Source organism: Sesamum indicum, linkage group LG6 (genome assembly GCF_000512975.1).
Source record: "Sesamum indicum cultivar Zhongzhi No. 13 linkage group LG6, S_indicum_v1.0, whole genome shotgun sequence".
Classification (NCBI taxonomy): Eukaryota; Viridiplantae; Streptophyta; class Magnoliopsida; order Lamiales; family Pedaliaceae; genus Sesamum; species Sesamum indicum.
In genome coordinates, this window is record NC_026150.1 from 17,823,575 (window position 1) to 17,843,277 (window position 19,703).

General features: G+C 34.8%; 3 protein-coding genes across 3 annotated transcripts; 1 reads left to right on the plus strand and 2 right to left on the minus strand.

The window, feature by feature from the left end:
* LOC105164845 (TATA-binding protein-associated factor 2N-like) lies at positions 2,882–4,260 on the plus strand. The gene is given in 5 exon segments (XM_020694989.1): positions 2,882–3,155; positions 3,227–3,447; positions 3,449–3,601; positions 3,715–3,833; positions 3,909–4,260. Coding segments are annotated over 4 exon segments (468 nt in total). The 5' UTR covers positions 2,882–3,152; the 3' UTR covers positions 3,806–3,833; positions 3,909–4,260.
* LOC105164846 (floral homeotic protein GLOBOSA) lies at positions 7,983–10,218 on the minus strand. The gene is made up of 7 exons (XM_011083645.2): positions 9,965–10,218; positions 9,741–9,807; positions 9,027–9,088; positions 8,810–8,909; positions 8,675–8,704; positions 8,504–8,548; positions 7,983–8,343 (listed from the first exon to the last, which is right to left on the minus strand). Exons 1-7 carry the CDS (start codon positions 10,150–10,152, stop codon positions 8,197–8,199), a joined length of 639 nt encoding a protein of 212 aa, XP_011081947.1. The 5' UTR covers positions 10,153–10,218; the 3' UTR covers positions 7,983–8,196.
* On the minus strand, positions 12,021–17,901 carry LOC105164847. The gene is made up of 10 exons (XM_011083646.2): positions 16,973–17,901; positions 16,177–16,268; positions 15,769–15,871; positions 14,908–15,176; positions 14,525–14,656; positions 14,124–14,246; positions 13,555–13,683; positions 12,991–13,208; positions 12,569–12,722; positions 12,021–12,477 (listed from the first exon to the last, which is right to left on the minus strand). Exons 1-10 carry the CDS (start codon positions 17,205–17,207, stop codon positions 12,259–12,261), a joined length of 1,674 nt encoding a protein of 557 aa, XP_011081948.1. The 5' UTR covers positions 17,208–17,901; the 3' UTR covers positions 12,021–12,258.

The window sequence follows — 19,703 nt, forward strand, 5'->3', positions numbered from 1 at the left end:
AGTGGGATTCAAACTTATGAGTATATATGTATGTATGAGGGGGGAAAACAAAAAAAGATGATTAGGGAAAAAGAAAAATGTGACAGCAAAAAAGGGATAGAGAGGGAAAAAGAAAAGAAAAGATGGTCAAATTGGACCTCGAAGACTACTACTGCTACTACAACAACTTCCAATTCTCTATCTTCCCAATCCCCTCCCCATCATCACCTTCCACTCACTATCTTTATCGAAACTCTACCATTTTTAGAACCCAACTCCCAATAATCCTCAATATTCCCCCTACTTACCTTTCATTATTAATTAGGAATACTTACATTCTTCTTCCCTAGAATTTAATTTGATTATATATAAATTTTGTAAAAATCTTAAAAATTATTCTAATGCTGTTGAGGTATGCTTCCATCTAATAATAAATTCATTCGTTAAGTAAAATTTATCGAATTTACTGAAATTAATAAAAAAATCAGAAAATAACTTTATTTTTGCCCTAAATTGACTTATTACTTATTTATTGGGGTCAAATAAATCTATTTATGACCAAGCTACACATATTCACATGTTAATGCATATGAGGAGGTATTTCGCACCTTTATAACGGTAATTTAGTCAGAAAAAAAAATTTATTTGATTTGCAATAAGTCAATCGAAAATAAATATCTATTTCCATCTAATTTTTTTGTTAATATCAACATATTCAGTGATATTTGACTAACAAAGAACCTATTTTTGTTAGATAAAAACAAACTTCAAGAATATTAGGTGAAAATTTTGAAACCATAAGAAAGTTTATATGTAAATTATACTCAATTTTTGGGGTGGAGAGTGTGTTGATTATTCCTATTAATTAACTAATAAACTTTTACTTTTTCTAATAATTTAGCCTACATATATATAAAAATCAATTAATTAATAGGGTTTGTTAGTGAGATGGAAAACAGAGAAATTGGAATCGATGATAAGGAACGTGGATCCTTCCTTGGGAGTTCGAGCCATGCAACTTAACTTCGTTTTCAGCTTCCCCCATACATATCTATACACAACCATTTTATTCAAATCTCATCTGACACACACGAGCGGACACCTGCGCTCCATCATCATTGCAAATAATAATAATAATAATAATAATAATAAATTTTGTTACATATATAAATTAATATACACAATATTAAATAAATAATTGATGAAATTGATCTTGATTGAAGCCATTTTTCCCTTTAAATAAATGGAACATTTCTTAAATTCCACATATACCCTTGGGCTTGGTCAGAAAATCTCCCAAAACCCCTTTTTCGTGAAAAATGACATGTTGTCGAAATGCATTTCCTAGTTCGAATTTTTTTCCTTCTTTTGTGTCATGTGTTCGACATAACCATCTTTGTGGCAGGCAAGCAGGCTCTTTTGACCCGACCCACTCAATATATACCACCCCCAAATTATAAATATAATTTAATATAAGTATTAACTAACAATGAGTTATATTAAGATTTTAATATTTAACTTGAATGATATAATATGATTTGGACCAATTAGAAATGTCACTACAGAAAGCAAAAGACAGTTAAGTTGTGTTAAAAAGCAGCTTAGCGCTTTAATTGTCAATAAATGACAAATTAGTGCTAAATTTAGGGATTAAAGGGGGGGGGGGGGGGGGGAACCCTGCCATAGTACAACTCAAGCTTTGTACGACACAAAGAATATTCAAAAGAAGAAATAAAGAAAAGGAATCACAATTTTCATCCATATAGTCACTGCATGCCGGACATCATTCAATTTCAAAGCCAGGGAGACACACACACACATATATATATATATATACCTAATTATTCTAACATAACAATAATATTAATGAAGGGGTGGGGTCCATATTTGCAAACATTTAAAAAATTAGCATACGTAGAATATTCAATGTGTTGACAAGAAATAATACTAAGTCTATATGCTTCTTACTTATCCACTAGTTTCTCAGGCATGTAACCATTCATGTTGTTTGCCAACTTGGCAACTGTTGCACTTTTCATGATGCATGGTAGTTTTCATCGTATCATATTTGATTGACACTAATTCCTTCAAAAAAATCGAAATAGAGCCTATACTCCTGTTGTTGCTTATTGAATATATACCGAGGATTGAATTACTAAATGATCGACATATCCTTCATTAAGGGTAGAAATAGGATTTTGCACTACTAAGTCAACTCGTCTCAAGATAAGGCAGGAAGAGAGAAATCCATGTGCATGATTTATGGCCCCTAGCGCGATCCAAGCGCCTAATTAACGACGAGCCGTCCGATTAAAGACTCAATGCCCATGATCATGACACATGACAACTCATTATAGTAAGTTCTACCTATATAAATATATAGAGTTCAGACCGGTAAAAGGTAATTGATATTCTATGAAACATAGCTATTCTTTATCACATATTTCGACCTATAATCTAATTTGAGCGTCGGAGTGTTTTTGTCGGGAACCAACCCAACTAGCTTGACGTGTTTTCTGATCCTCAAGAATTATATAAGATCAGGAGCGACCTGGTATGAACGTAATAGCAGATCTACACCACCAAATTCTAGTCCGATCATATACATACTTCATACTATTATATTTTAAAATAATAATTGCAGAAGTAATTATATTTAATTTATTAATGTGGTGTGGGGTAAGTAATTAGGAGAAGAAGGGCAATGTTGGAAGGGAAGCAAAGAATTTGTTGGACTGTGTTCATGCACTTCCCCCAACTCCAATATATCCTTAAAAGCAGCTGTACATAGATTGCTTTATCAAACTTGTCAATATTTCCCTTCTCTCAATATACATAATAATAATAATAATAATTATTATTATTATTACATCCAGCATCACCACCAGCATTTTTCTCTTTTGTCTTTAATTTAGTTCTTTCATGCGATTCCCTGGTTGAATTAAGTTAAGAATATAAAGCTCGAGTCTCGAGGCCCCCCTCCACCTGTATATAAACCTTCCCCGCTCACCACCAGTATTTCAGCCTATTTTCCTCCAACTTCACTACTCTATTTCATTGTTATAGCTACGTACTTAATAAGGGTAATATTTCAATTATTTATATATTATTTTATTAGAATGGAAGTCGGGGTTGGGGACACTTTGGAACAGCCCAACTCAACCAACTGATCGATGGTTGTTCAATTATTTATTTCGTTACTATGTGAAAAATTAATGTGAATTAATTTATTTTCTTTAATGATCAGGAGAACATGAGCAGGCCAGGAGATTGGAACTGCAGGTCGTGCCAGCACCTCAACTTTCAGAGGAGAGACTCCTGCCAGCGGTGCGGCGACCCCAGGCCGGGCGACAGAGGTGACTACGGGAGTTTCGGTGGAAGAGGGGGCTCGTCCTTCGGGTTCACCGGCCCGGACGTCAGGCCTGGGGACTGGTACTGCTCCGTAGGCAACTGCGGCGCCCACAACTTCCCGCTCCAGCTGTTTCAAGTGCGGCGCGCTCAAGGACGACGGGGCTAGCGGTGGTGGTGGTGGCTTTGATGGCGAGATTTCACGAGCTCGTGGCTTTGGGTTCGGCGGCGGAAGCCGCTCTGGATGGAAATCCGGCGACTGGATTTGCACCAGGTGAGAAACAGAGCAAGTTGATGGATTTTTATACGTGTGTTTTCAGTTGCATGTAAGAACAGTAAATAGAAGTTTCCATGTGTTGATAATAACAAGTGTAATTGGAAGCGCAGGTCGGGTTGCAACGAGCACAACTTCGCCAGCAGGATGGAGTGCTTCAGGTGCAATGCACCAAGGGAATCCAGTGGCAAATCTTCGTTTTGATCGATGCATCAAGATTCTCCATTTTTGGGTAATACGATCTTCATTAATCCTTGATTTTCACGACCACAGGATTGTCACGTATACATGATTGGTTGGGTTTTAGCTTTTCAGGTCTACGAATTATAAGCCATTGGATGAAGAGAGAATCAAAAGATTTGAAGACGACTGTCAGTCCAAGAGAAATGGATGATGAATGCTTTTCGCCTCCTATGACTACCTACTTCCATTTCCCTGTTTTCTTTTCTTTTCTTTTTTTTTTTTTTTTGATATTTTAATTTTGGTTTTGGAGTTTAGGAAGCAGTAGGTGAATTATGATCGCAAATTCATGTTACGTAGAGCTGAATCTTTCATTCGTGAGCTTTTGATTAGTACTGGTACCAGATATTTACTTTGTATTTCTTCTATGTTTGAGATCTAATTAATATCAATGTGTGTCTGAGCAATTTCTGTCCTAATTTTCGGCTAAACAGAGTTCAAATCTCAAGAATTTCCTTTTTTTTCTTTTTCTAATTTTCACGCACCCAAAAAACAACACCTACAGACTTGACATTTGAACACTAAAACTTTCATAAAGAAATCTTCTACTCAAATTATAGGGTTGTCGGATATTTAATAAATTGTGAAAAAAAATGTAGTACAATTATCATATATAATTTTTGCATGCAGTGTCATTACAAATGTCGTGATGGTTTGGTATTCTGCTTTATTTTGCGTGGGGAATACGTTGGATGTTAAAGTTGGTGCGATGTAAGAGGTTGGTGGAACACTACATTCCTAAAAATTGCCACCACTTCACGGAGACTATGTTGTAAGATTAAAGTTGAAAAGAAACAGCTGATGGCTGACCATCATCATTTTGCTTATCTTCTCACTTTGATTCCGCTGCTACCAAAGCACCTCAATTCACCTTTGCACCTTCCCACCTACAATACTAATTAATTACCTTTTATATTTACCATTTTAAGTCAATATTATGTAAAAGTAAAAAGTTAATATTTAATATCATATATAACTAACTGAACCCAATTAAATATTAATGATTAATTACACGCATAAATAATTCAATTTTAATGTGGCAAGACAGACCACATGAAAGCCCTTATCTTGCCCCCACCACCTTACATATAAATATTCCATCCTACTCCAATTATTACGATAAATTCACTATTTATTGATTTAACATTTTATTGTTCTGTATATTTGTCTCTTGAGTTAATCAAATTGTAAGAGAACTCAAACGAAATATTCTGACGTGTACTGTCAGTAAGAAACTGCTCCTTATCTGATTACTTCACCGATTTCTTAAATTTTATATTCGAACTGAAATAACATCGCATTATCATATTAAAACAAGAATACTGGGTTATGTATAATGTTGTTGTAATAACAAGAGAGGATAGTAGTAGTTAGCAAATAATGAAATGATAAGGTGACATTGGATTCCCATGCTTTTGAGGTATAACATCTTTTGAGCTCTTTTCATTGACCTCTTGAATGGGCATGCTTAAGCAGACACAGAGAGAGTGAGAGTGAGTGAACAAATATGTAAATAGTGGTCAAAAAGTAAGCACATAGTATACATTGATTGATTAATGTCTGCTACTACACTCCATTATCTAGCTTTTAAGGAGATTCTTGTCTCCCTTTAAGCAGGCTTTTTACATTACCTCATGTGGTTTTCTTCATACAATTAAATTCCAAAGTACCCTCCTACCCCTTAATTATTTCTTCATCACACACACACACCACAAAACCAGTTTTTGGCCCATGGTATAGCTTAGGGTGTATATATACTCCTACGATGCACTGAATTTAATGGGGGTGGTTTTAATATTATTCTTTCATCATGAATTCTCTGTTTGTGTCAAGTATTTGGATAGATGGATAAATTCGATTTTGAAAGAAAAAATTTCAAATGATTTTATATTATAAAATTTTTTATATTATTATATGTATATATATGCATGGATAGATTAAAATTTGAAGTTTGTCTCGATATTATACTTCAGCTCAATTAATGTGGACTTTTGCTCTAATACTTTATAACGGTAAATGACCAGAAACTTTTTTTCTTAATTTTGGCATAATTATAAATATTTCTTGTTGTTTGAAAAAATTATATATACCCCTTGATTTTTATAGTTGTCAAATAATTAGTTCAATCCATTAGTGTTTATTCACCTCGTCTAAATTTTTATAATTTTTTTCAATAAAAAGAAAAAGAAATACGCAAATTTGACATTTCTAAGCTTTCATTATTTTCCTAAGAATACAATATATATATATATATATGCAATTGAAAGCTCTCAATTTCATGAATCCGAATGATAAAAAGTGTTTGGAGGAAGAATTATGAAAATATGTGATTTAATTATGATGATTGCATTTGCATGCATTATCTGCCTGGGTTTTTGGTAACTACTGTGATAGTCAATGATTGCATCAACTCAGAAAGATTTTATCCAACAACTCTAAGTGCCAGAACAAAAAGACTGTTTTTTTTATTTTTTTTTCAGAGAGTATAAAGCAGAAATTTTAAATAAGTTAGTGGGGCAGGCTGACTTTTGGATAGGAATAATTATATTTATGCTCATGATTTATAGTTATTTATATAAATAATTCTTACAGTTTTAAAATTTTTACATAGGCAAATTAGAAATTTTACAACCGTCCATCCAAGCATCACACAAGTTATTCTTAGTTTTCTGGCTATCAGGATTATTTTCATAATAATACAAAAAATATGAATAATTTATATAAATAGATCATAAATTAGGAATGTAAATATAATTATTCTGATATTAGAATTATTCGTATAATTAAGCTGTTAATTGGGCCCAATATACGAAGTAGAAAAAGGCTTAAAGGTGTGTCACAACATACTCTAAAGTGTTTAGGGACCTCAAACTTCGTGACCATCTTTATTTTCTCTTTAATATGTGTGACCATAACATAACACATGAATTCAATATGTACAAATTTAGTCACACATATAAGATCTTTTATTTTTTTTTAATTTTAATAAATTGATTGTAACTATATTACAAATTTCAAATTTTAAAAAAATAATATATTAAAATATGTATTTATAAAACAATATACTTATTCATTGGCGGGATTTGAATCCCGTGACCTGACCTCATCTTCATGATTATAAGACCTCAATTTTGTCAACTAAATTAAATCTCGTCAATCCAACTAAATATTTTGTCAATTGTGTCCCTGGTAGGTTTGAGTAACATTTTGGGCCTGTTACCTGTGAGTGGGCTTGTTTAAGAAAGCTTTCTGATCGAGGCCTAAAGCCCACGTCTCTCTGCAAAATATGGAACTAGTTCATTAATGTTTGATTTTCTTTCTAAAACTCATTTTCCATATTTTAGAACATAAATTATGTATTTTCATTGTTCTCAAACATCTCCACCAATTGTTGTAAACACATCCTAATTATTACTATACGCTTCCAATTATTATACACTTATGTATATCTATATTTCACCATTACATTAATTAAAACAATATATAATAATTAATACAAGATTTTTTTTGATATGAAATTATTAACCACGTCATGAAAATTTATTCGACTTTACAGTAGTTAAAACAAATTTCAAACGACTTCATATTAAAAAAACTAAAAACATATATTAATATTTTAAAGTCTATAGTTCCAATTATGAAATTAAAAGTTTTAAATTTAAAAACATCAAAATAATATATTTGTAGAGATTTGAAATCCCTAACTCTAAATCTATCGGTCTAAATATAGCTTAAAATATTTCAATACATGAATACAAGATTAGAATTACTGCAGTACAACGTATAATTTCCAGGAAAGAAACACTCAATCACCAATGAATACGTACTACCCATATATATACTTGTACCCACAGAAAATTCTAATTCAAATCAGATATTGTCGAACTTGAACTAATTATATTGTAAGTGAAATACACTAATTGTATGATTGATATATAAATAAGAAAAATAACCAATCACATATTAAGCGTATCACATCTGCTCTGTGATTAATTCGATTCTGCCAAACTTAATTTGGATACACTTCATATCATACACAAAGAAACAATGACAAAAACAAGAAACAGCAGTAATTGCATGCCCACATTAATTGATTATGATCATATATATATATATGTATATGTATATGGTTTTGCAAACATTTTAAATAAGAAAACACATGTACTAGTTCATATATATATAAGTACGGATCAGCTTAACCACCAGATACATACATACATATAGCACTACTCAGACACTGATCTTCCTTAGCCACAGTTAACATTAACTATTCAGAAATTAAGGTTTGATAGTTTTCTGGAAAAGCGATGAAGATCATTGGTGCTGGCAAATTCATGTGGTACGTAGTAATAGTATCAGAAACGCTCCTGTAGATTAGGCTGCATTGGCTGCACTCGGAAGGCGAATGGCATCTGGGCTTCATAGTCTGCAACTCCCTGATGATCATAAACCCCCTGGCTCTCCATTACATTGTCATCCATAGGATCCAGATGCAGCTGCCGCTGTTATAACCATATGCATGCCATGCATCATATATAACTCATAAACTCAACTCAAAGCAAATCAACCTTAATTAATTGATCATCAAAACAACTTAGATCAGAGTTAGTTAACTATGTAATATATTGTTAATCGAAGAGGTTTAGTTTAAGACGTAATTACCAGCTTGAATTGGAGGTTCTGATTCTCCTCCTCTATCATTTCGTTCTGTAAACGTTTCCAAGAATCAATCATCAGCAAATGGAAATTAATTATTTACATATGTAGTTTTTAATTAAATAATTCAGTATGTATCTATGTATGTATATAGTAGCAGTGTTTAATTTGTTGTACATGTTTTCGCATCATTCGGACAAACTCCATCTGTCAAAAATGCAAGAAGAAGATTAGGAGATGTGTTACAAACATGCATACTGAGTGAGAGGAAGAGAGGTGAAGAGATTAACAAGAAATGTAGAGGACTCGGACCTGTTTGGCTTTGAGAGTTGAAACCCCATTCTCCAGGGCTTCCTCTAACACCATCAGCTCTTTGTAGTTCAAAGTCGAGATGTCTTCCCCCTTCAGGTGCCTAAAATTCACAAATATCGTCAAGAAAGTAATCAGACCAACAATTAATTAATAAATGACAAAAACCCTCTTCCTTAAAATTGGTAAAAAACAAAGAAAACTTTCAATTGAAGACAACCTGAGCTCAATCTGCATGCTGTCGTTCTCTTTCTTGATTCTGTTGATTTCGTTGTCCAAATGCTGTTTGTTTTTTTTGTTTGAATTGTTGAAAGGAGATCCAATTAACGGTAATATATTAGACCAAGAAACATGAGATGAACAAAGGGGGGATATTAAAAATGCAGATCTATATCTAGTAGGTAGCTAGGTTAAACTTCATCATATAACCATTGTAATCTTAGGACCGACAGGCCAAGAAGGAGCTCATCATTCATCAACACTCTTTTTGTACAAAAGAGGGCTCAGTCCCACAACTGGATCTATTCAGCTGCACATACACAAAAATTTTCCCTTTCTCGTGCTAAAGAAACTCAAGTCATACCCACAATTTTCTTTCATAAATTTTTGCAACCAAAGGAAAGAGAGAGAATAACATGTTCTTACCAGATCTGTCCATAGATGTAACATCTCATGCAGTTTTATGTGTTCTTATCATGGGGAAAAGTACTAAAATACATGGGAATGAGAGAAAAGGAAAGGGTCAAGGATAGATCTAGAGAGAGAGAACTGCGTACTATATACAGATCTTCACAAAATTCATGCTTTGAGCCATTTTTACACACTTTCAGCAAAAACCACCTTGGTTATTCCTAGTAACCAGTTAACAGTACGAGGAAATCTTCAAGACTTAGGGCTGAATGATATTCCACATAGACATGGAGATCAATCGTACCTCATGCTTGGCATCCCAGAGCCTCTTCCCAGACAACTTGTGGTACTGATCCAACATGTCAACTAACCTTTAATTAGTACAAAAGAGAGAAATCAATCAGAAAAACACCAAAGACTGTCATCATCAAATTCAAGAACCGGCAGAGGAAAACCTAGTTTAAGAAGGAATTAAGGGGAAAAAAGAGGGTAAATCTACAAAAACATGTAATAAAAGAAACAGTATACGTAGTAGAAGGGCTGCAAAATTCATGCATCTTCCCAGAACTAGCAAAGATGATGACAGAAACTTGAGCATCACAAAGAACACTGATCTCCTTCGCCTTCTTCATGATCCCATTTCTTCTCTTTGAGTAAGTAACCTGCCTGTTGCTAGAGTTCTCGATCCTCTTGATCTCAATCTTGCCTCTACCCATATTCTTGAACTGTTTTTCTGTTCTCACCCTTCACCTGCTTTCTTTTCAAGACAAACCCTTTGTTGAAAATTATATTGGATGGGCTTTTCCTTTGTAGGTTTGTGAGACAAGAAACTTTCGAAGGGCTCAGCAAAAGATGGTTTGTTAATGGAATTGTGGTCTATTGACAAAGCCAAGCCAACTGTTAAAATCTGTAGTCCTGGTTTTACATTTAACCGCAGTTGCATCTTCTTGTCCTTTGGTCTCATTACATCCTTGTAACTTGAGTTGAAACAATTCATGCCCAGTATTCAGTTTATGTGTGTAGGTAGTAGTAGGTTAATACACCAATCTTGAATTAGGGTTTTGGCTGCAGGGAGGGACAAATTAACCTAGGAATTTACAGTACAGGGAGAGGAGGATTACTTGCACGCTTAGCATGTTTCTTGAATTGAAATCTTAACCATCAAATCAAATCAAGATCAAACGTTGATGGTCAGAAAAGAATGGCTGGTTGATGGAATTTTGATGGGCAAAAAGATGAGATGGGACAGGGAAGTGTTTTCATGAGTCTCATCGACATAGTCTCTACACCGAACAAGAAATTGTGTAATGTTAGTAACAAACATTGAGTCAAAATGTCAACTCTGCATTGGGCTTTGGATATTCCTGGAAATGCTCAAGGATTTTAATGTTGCTTAAAACCCTCATATTTTTTCTTTCCTAGCTAAGTTGATTTTTTATCAACTTCATCGCTTCTTTTCTTTCACAAGAGAGATTACATATGTTATAGAATTTTGAGTTTTTTTTTTCCTTGGTCAAATAAATCAAAGTGGACACCTATGTTTGGAGCATGACTAATTAACATTCACCATGGTTTTACATATACAAAAAGTATTTGTCATTATTTTTAGTTGTAGTTAATATTTAATATCACTTGTATGAACAACAGCTAATAATTATTGCACAATCATAATTAATTAACATTCACCATAATTTTTAGCTTGTAAACATAATAATTAATCATAACAAAAAATCATATTTCTTCTGATATGTACACCCATTGAAGTTCAAATTCAAAACCTCCAATAAAAACTCTTGCATCCAAGTTGGTCCCAAAGGTAGGAATTTAAAACATTCAATGCTTCCAACGAGGAAATCAATTTTTTAAAAGTATTCATTATCATTGGGGAAGTAGAATTAAAACAAACACAGAATCGTAGAAGGCTGGAGCTCCTTAATAATTTTTCCCAATGTTATTCTCATATATTTTGTAGGGCCATCGATCATGTGGTATATAAAATAAAATTGAAATTGATGAATTGCTACTACAAAGATATCTATGAACCTAGTAACAGTAATGGTATATACTGTATTCTTGCATCTTGCACGTACGGGTATGTATTAAAATTACTAATTCTTGATGAAGATAGAATGTGTTTATATGAGAAAAATAGGTCTCATGTTTAATTTGTCTCGTATGTTAGGATTTTTTTTTTTTTTTTAAGTTTAATCTCATTTGTTACGATTTTCTCACATTAATAGAGACGTCACGGGACCATCAGTTCAAAACTAATGGTCCAATGACTTCTCCATTAATTATTGGACAGAAAAATCACGTAGAGATTGAAAATGAGAAAATTTATAATTTATGAAATGCAATGTAAAAAGAAATCGAACTAAATTGAAAGCAAACCTAATTTATTAGATTAAAAATAAGTTTTTCTCGAGGAAAATATTATCATTTCGTTTAAGGTAAAAGTGCTTATTGTACATTAAATGCAATACCATGTACAATGTTCACCTCTTTAGTTTATGTCCCCTCCCCTGCAACTAGTACTTGGGGACACTAGGAAAATAATAAATAAATGAACCGCAAGAAAAATAAGTGAAGGCAAAAATCGTGAAATCCACACAAAAGCAATCAGAAGCCAACTCCATTTCTTATGCTGCTATACATTTGATGATTATGAACAGTGTGGAAACACAACATGTAGCGTTGCATCTCTATTACGTGATATGAACAACCGATATCCCTTGTTGGAAATATTGAGATCATGTTTTTGTTACACGCCCACGAGTTTGAACCCCGACAGGACGGGCCGACTGAGTTCCACAATATGGAACTCATGCTCTCATCAATAACTCATAGACGTTGCTACTATTGTCGCCTGGTACACGTTTCAACATTTCAAAACTCTTGCGACTACCAAGAAAATCAATCCGCTTGAATTCTACATGACCACGTTTAGCTGTCTCCTTGCTGGAGTAAGCAGATCGGAGCCGGTCAGCATGCCTTGAGTCTGTGTGGATAGCAATTTCTATCTCCTCAGCTGACATATTCTCCTGAGAATGACGAAACCGAGATAGTAAGACATGATTAAGCTCGCCCTTTAATGGCCGCGGCAGGAGAATAAACCCACAAAGAAATTCATACCTGGTAAAACGCATAGATATAATCCAACACCTGCAAACAAGTAAAGCCTTTACTGCTGAAGAATGTTCTTGAACTGGGGCCCATCTCCGAAAATCGGTCAACTGGGAACATGATGGTGAGAAAATGCCCCTTGAATATTAACTCAGACTTCTCACTGCATTTCATGCCAAACGTGTAAAAGGGCTATCAGAAACAAGGAAGCTAGTCTTTAATAAAATTAATGCACAAAGGTGGAACATGAAAGGTATAACTTGTTTATTGTAATTCAACTACTGAAAAGCCTACAACATCGAGAACATAGCAAGATGGTAAAAACCTGCAATCGTGCTGTATGTATTCTCCAAATTCCTTTTCTAACTAAAGTCAAAATCTACAAGTATATCTGAATTGCCAGAAATCAAAAAATAAAGAATTCGGCCGACCTTTCTGTAAGAGGTCGAGATAAGTTCACAAATGAAGTTTCAGATTCCTTTCCATCTTCCTTTGCATCAAAGAAGACAGAAGTCTGGTCTTCATTTGCATATCCAACACTTGACGACTCTGTATAAATAGAAGCAGTCGAGGTTGGCTCAGATATTGACCAGCAAATGGAGTCCAAAAGGCTGCCTGGGGTTATTGGACGTATTGGAGTTTGGCATGTCTGTGATTATAGCCAATATTATATCAAAATCTCAGTCAGATCAGCCACAAGATGGATCTAGCGAAGATCAAAAGCTTAACACCATTCAAGTTTAAGCTAGAATAACCAGATATTGATGCAAGAACTTTTGCTTTTCTCATGTATAGACAACTAGCAGAAGGAAAACTTATAGCTGTGCATACAAGCCATTCTCAGTGCCCCGCCAGTATATGAGCAAATACAACAGCAATACGACAGCTTACTGCTAAGATTCCAAATTCGGTTATGTGGGCTCATTTTATCTTTTTGTAGTACATTAATAAGAAGTCAAGAAGCAAAATTCAGGTCTGGTATGAACAACGTTCACCTGCATTCGACGGTTTCGGCGCTTTCTGACACCATCTTTAGCCAGGTTCACCCTCATTTGCCTTTCTTCATGACCGACTTTAATTACAGAACTAGGTACATTTCCAGAACTAGTAACTGCAGTAGGTTCCTGAAAAAATTCAAAGTGAAGGGCTCCACAAATAAGAAGCAGAGAGGACTAACTGATAGAAATTTCTCAAGAAAACTCATATTACACAAGAGAGAAACATGGAATACAGTAAACACTACGAGGTTAGAAATTAAAGTCTCTTTGTATAAAGACCAACTCCAACTATATGTATCCATTACTTGCTTAATTTTTAGGCTTTCCCAACAACAAAAAGCTATGAACAAAAAGGGCCTTTTGGACTAGCAATCTCGCCCCAACTCCCAACTTCACAGGCAGTAAAGAGACATCTCTAAGGCTTCACTACTCTCCATCAGAGGAAGTTCAATCATTTTTTCCTGGTAGTGAATGCTTAATATTTAGAGTTATGGAATGTAAATGTACTGAGTGTCAGAAAGACAGAGGAGACAGGGCAAGATATAAATATTGAAAGAGCTGTATACCTCCTTGGAAATACCATGCTGGAAAGTCTCAAGCATTGCTCCAGTAAACCTTGCCAAATCAGGGGATAAGTGGACAAGTCTTTGTAGGAATTTTTCTTTTGCAGACTTCAGAACCCATAGTGGCTGAGAAAAGAAAGGAGTTACTTCAATGAAAATTGAAGGGGCCAAAAATATTGTAGAGACATCATTAAGACAAGATAATATCTTTCATGGGGTACGTTCCTGAGTATATCAGGAGTACGAGAACTGTCAGAACAGAATCCCAACTGGTACATTAAAAAAAAAATAAAAATGTGCTCATGTGCTTGTTTATCGGAATATAAGTCATTTAAGCAGCATGACAAATGGCATGGAGCACTTAAAAAAATGAAGCAACATGACAAATGGCATCAAGCACTTACTGTGACAAGATTACTTGAATCCCCTAGATATTTCCATACAGAAGGTCCTTCACACACTACATGAGTAGCATGGCAGCCAACAAACCACTGATCCAGTAAGCTAGCACCTTCAGCAGAGAGAGCCTCAGCAACCTAGAAACAGATATATTTGACAGAATTGTATCAGACCAACTTGAATTCTATGCAACTTTAATGCATAAGTTGGAGTTTTATAGTGATATAACAATCTAAAATTTTCTTGACCAAAGACAATCAATGGATTCTCAGATGAACTCTGATAAGTAAATACTTAATGCCCTTTTAGAAACATACAATCCTCATAAAGATCTCAATCAACTGCATAAATTACAAAGTGTCAAAGCCTCAAAGAAAATTTGGCCTACCTTACTGCGAAGTTCAATAGGGACATCTACGTCAACATAAAAGGAGTGGCCAGACAAGGATGAAACCACAGTTTGTCTTTTAGCCTCCCTTTCTGAAAACTGCAAGCGAGGTGTTTCAATCATCCCAGCTTGTTTGTTATGCATAAGCAAACCAACAGGAAGACAAGAATTCTCAGCACCAGAGTTCTGATCCACCCTCTTCAAGTCTTCATTTGGGATACCATTATCACCATTGTTATTAACGTTGTAGAGCATTTCATTCAATCTAACTGAAATAAACCCAATGAGTACTGCCCTGTGTTACTTGAATAAAAAATGCATCAAGAAAGCATGTTGCAGCTGTCAGTTTCATGCTAACAGTTGCTATACAAAATAAGCTATTATTAGGTCATCTTTAACTCTCTAGAAGTGGCAGGGCAGAGCAATAGCACAAAGCTGCAAATTAAAGCTTGAGAGTGGTTTTAATATGCTTGCAAACCCGATAAATATTTTCCAAATTCACTTACGGGAATGAAGAGTCCCACTCAATGATCAGTAATGACTACTTTAAGTCAGAACTGTGACCTTTGGCATGACAGATTTCTCTAAGCAACTGGATATGAGCATGAGTTGTTATATCAAAATATTCACATGCATAGCTTTGGTTCAATTACTATTAAAGTCTTACTGAAATTTTCACTAGCCAGTATCGCTTAATGCCAGTGTACGGTCATGCATTGGAACAGAACCCCCAATATTTTGGCTGATTCTGATAGAAATAGGATTACAAACCAACTGGAAACTATAGGATTAAGGTCGAGTAGTGCAGGAACCTTTCCACTGTGTCCACAGGTAAATAAAAAACAAGGAAATATGTATTACCATTCCTTCTGACGCTATCGACAAACCAGCCAATTGTTACCAGGAACAAACCATTGGCCTCCCCATGTTTCAGGGCATGCTCAAATTTACGTCCATGGAAGCTGTAATAAGTGTTAAGTAACTCAACTATGCTTTTGCTTAGTAAGCCACATCTAAATAGTTAAATGTATTTACAACTTCATTCATGCAGTCTGAAGTAAACTAACATTGGTGTTATATCTATAGAGTACTTGATTGGGATCCACCAAACCATACTCTTGTTTTTAACATATTAGTGATAAAATCATATTATTATTGATGATAAAGATAAGATTTTTACCTAGTAAGATAATTTAATGATGCCACATCAGTGAGCCTAATTAACATCAAATGTAACATTTATGCTAAATATGCACAAAGGAAGGATATCTGAACCACCAAGTGAGTGCAATGAGGATGGAGATGAGGACTATATTGACCTCCCAACCTCTCTGTTGCTTCCTTCACCTGTTTCCTTGTTTCTACAAAATCAATACAAAAGCAGAAGATAAATCCGACACTGTTGCTAGCACAGTACTAAAGCACAAAAAGCAAATAGCATCCCCATAGACAACCACATCCAGTAAATAACATCTTTCCTATACACTCTCTTTGCGAGACATGAGCCTTACAATGGGGAAGGATACAAGTTCATATAAGAGTTCATTTACTAGTATACACATTATATCTAAAGGTTGACTACTTTTAGTCTTTTATCTTTCTAGTTGAAGCTTGGAACAGATCCCATTACCTGTACAATTTGCCAGAGACGACTTCTTACATGATATCATAATTTCATTAAGTCCATATTTCCAGTTTAAGATCTTAGACTAGTATATATTTTATTCTAGAATCAATTACCAAACAAATTAAAGTAGGAACAATTATTTACAGAAGGATTTTGACAACAGCAAGAGTAGACAAACAAGTAGACCAGAATTGATTCATTAGCCCAAAGAATTTCACACTGTCAAAATTATTCAAAAGACAAAGTGAAAACCATAGAAATAATATTGCACTGTCATACCATCATGGACCATATTATTCGTCATAACAATCATCCATCTAAGGCACATGCTCCTGAACTACTGCTAGCACCACCAATAGATAAAATCCATAATGAAACACAACACACATGTAAAAGTCAGAATTTAAACCAATAATTAATACCAATAAAAATTTGTACCTTTAGATAGCCCAGTTACGCAAATGACAAGGCCAGAAAACGGTCCGGTGGACTTAACAACTTTAACCGGAGAATCAGAAACTGCCGAGACAGAGGAGGCAGGAGAAAAGGGCTCCAAGGAAAATGATGAGATGCCCCTGAATGAGGAAGAAAAATCAAGAAATAGCCTTGAACACCCCTTGCCGGTTATCACCTCCACTCCCCCTCCTCCTCCTCCTCCAACACCACTACCCATTTTTTCGATCAATTTAATCAACTACGGTAATAGAAATCGAACTAGTTGAGAATTAATGCGGTATTCATGGAAAGAAACAAAGTGGGATTTTCCAGAGAGTGGATGGCGAAGTTCTTGAAAGGTTTGAATATGTAAAAGAATATACTACTACTACTACTACCACTAATTTGAACATTCCTAGTATAGTAGCACAAATGGAGGTGTTATCTTGCTTTCCTTCTTCTTTCTAGAAGAAAAAGTGGGTCAATTCGTCGTCTCTGGCAGAGAGAACACGCGAAATTTGAAAAATTCTTCAAAAATCCAATCTTTTTCACAAACTCAGAAAAAGGCAAGGAACGATGCGAAAGAAAGCACAAATCTTTACTTTAGGACAATTCAGGAATGATGGGCAGGGGCCATATGAAGCGAAAGAAAGTCTGGAGAAGAATCTAAGCAGAAACTTTTGTTGAATTGCGTTTATATTCTCTGCTTTTCTTTTGGTCTTTTGCTTTATTGAGGGATTCAGAAAAGTGGGTGTTGGCGTGATTCATCATAATCACTTTATTTCCTCTTTCTCTCTCTAAAACTTGCAGAGCGGAAGGCCGACGACGCCATGGCCGCTCAGCTGCATTACCCCTTTGCCATTATTTTTGAACTGTTTCTTTAAACGGACACTTGCTCTTCCCAAATTACTTTTATACCCTCTCTCTCTCTTGTTTTTTAAATATCGCTACTCCCACTCATATTTTTATTTGTTCAAGATGTGATTCAATACCAAATTTTCCATTAACATAAGTTTTCTTGTTTGTGCAAAAAACCAATTAAATATGGGAAGAGTTTAATTTTTGGCCAAGTGAATCGTAATTAGTTGATTCCTCTGGATTGCAAACAATTCAATTTTGTCAATTTCTAAATCTTACCATATATTTCTTTTTTTCCAATCCTGAAAGATTGATTATGTGCCATATTTACCGGCCAAGTTCCTTATAATTGTGCTATGTGTACCAACCAAATTTCTTTTAGCTAACTTATTGGCCCCAAAAATCAAGGTTGATAAGAATTTTATTATCACTAAAAATCAAGATAAATGAAAATAAAAATATAGGTCATAATGTATGTTTAGCCTCATCAAACACCTCGACAGTAATTTGAATCTACTCTACTAGTATGCATTTTCATCTACACACTTCTTGTATTTCAAAATTATACCATATAAATCGATAAGACACATGTCACAAAGCGTCGCAAAAGAAAACTCTAATAATTGTTGACTTTGTTTATTATATTTTTTTAAAAAAAGAGGGGGGAGGGGGGGGTTATGTTATACATATGAAGATTGTGTGTAATTTTAATGCTCTTGCTCCCATGAAACCTTCTAGTACCTCTACCTATTGAAACTCGAAATTTCTCACATTTAAGTGTTTCTTGATTATCACTCCCAAATCTTGGAGCCAAACAAGGACCATGCTGCTCGCACTCACAATTGGTGGTCCAAACCCTCATTTCATATTTATTATTATTATTGGGCTTTGGGCTTTTCCATTCATCACTCAACTTTCTTTCTCTAGCGGGGGGGAAAAAGAGTGGTGATGTGCATTCATTCCGCACTAGTAATTTCAAACTACGTGCAAGAGCAAATAAAGACCTCAACAGTATTTTCAACTGAAGGGGGTGTCCAAATTTATGACGACTTCATTGAAAATGTGACAGCTATGCTTGTGAGGTAGTTATTAAGTATGGCTTTGTCCATCCAATGTGATAAGGCGTCCCAATCAATTTGGTAAATTTCTACGTCAAATCAAGTACATCACTTCTGATTCTTGAAATTATAGTCTAATCTAATTAATGAGGTAGCTTGAAGATGAGAAAGCATTGAGTTATAGTTTTTTAGTTAGGTTTCTTTTAAAATACTTTTATCGGTCTTTTTCTAAGCCTTCTTTTTTTTCTATTAAATGTAGAGAGTCAACGAGGATAGTTTACTCTTGAAAGATCGATTGCCATAGAGTTAGCGCTCGTCGGTATTTATCGATGATTTTGGAGAGAGTGCTGAATAGGTGAAGCCGTCGTCTCAACTACGAAGATCCCACCTAGGCCACCAATCTGCATCATATATGCAAGATAATCATCAGTCAATTGACCAATTTAGTTAATTTTTGGTTCAAACTAATAGTATAGTTAATAGTTGGCAGGTGGGTGGTCTGTGCTCAACCATCTGGATTCCAGTTATATACTACAAACACAGAAATAAATATGACAAATGGAAATGAAAAATGCAAGTCAATGGGCAATGATGCAAGCAGCAGCAGCAATTGGTAAACTAATTCAGGTATGGATGAGGTTGTATGTGCTTGTGTTAGTGGCGCACCATTATGTGTGGTATTCCTTGCCCAACCTCCACCAGTGGATTTCAGCATTATTGGATACTGGAATCTAAAAGGTACAACACTTTGCGCAACAAGTATGAGGTACATTTGAATAAAAGTGAAATGCTCAAGATAACAGAGTTTACTCTCAGCC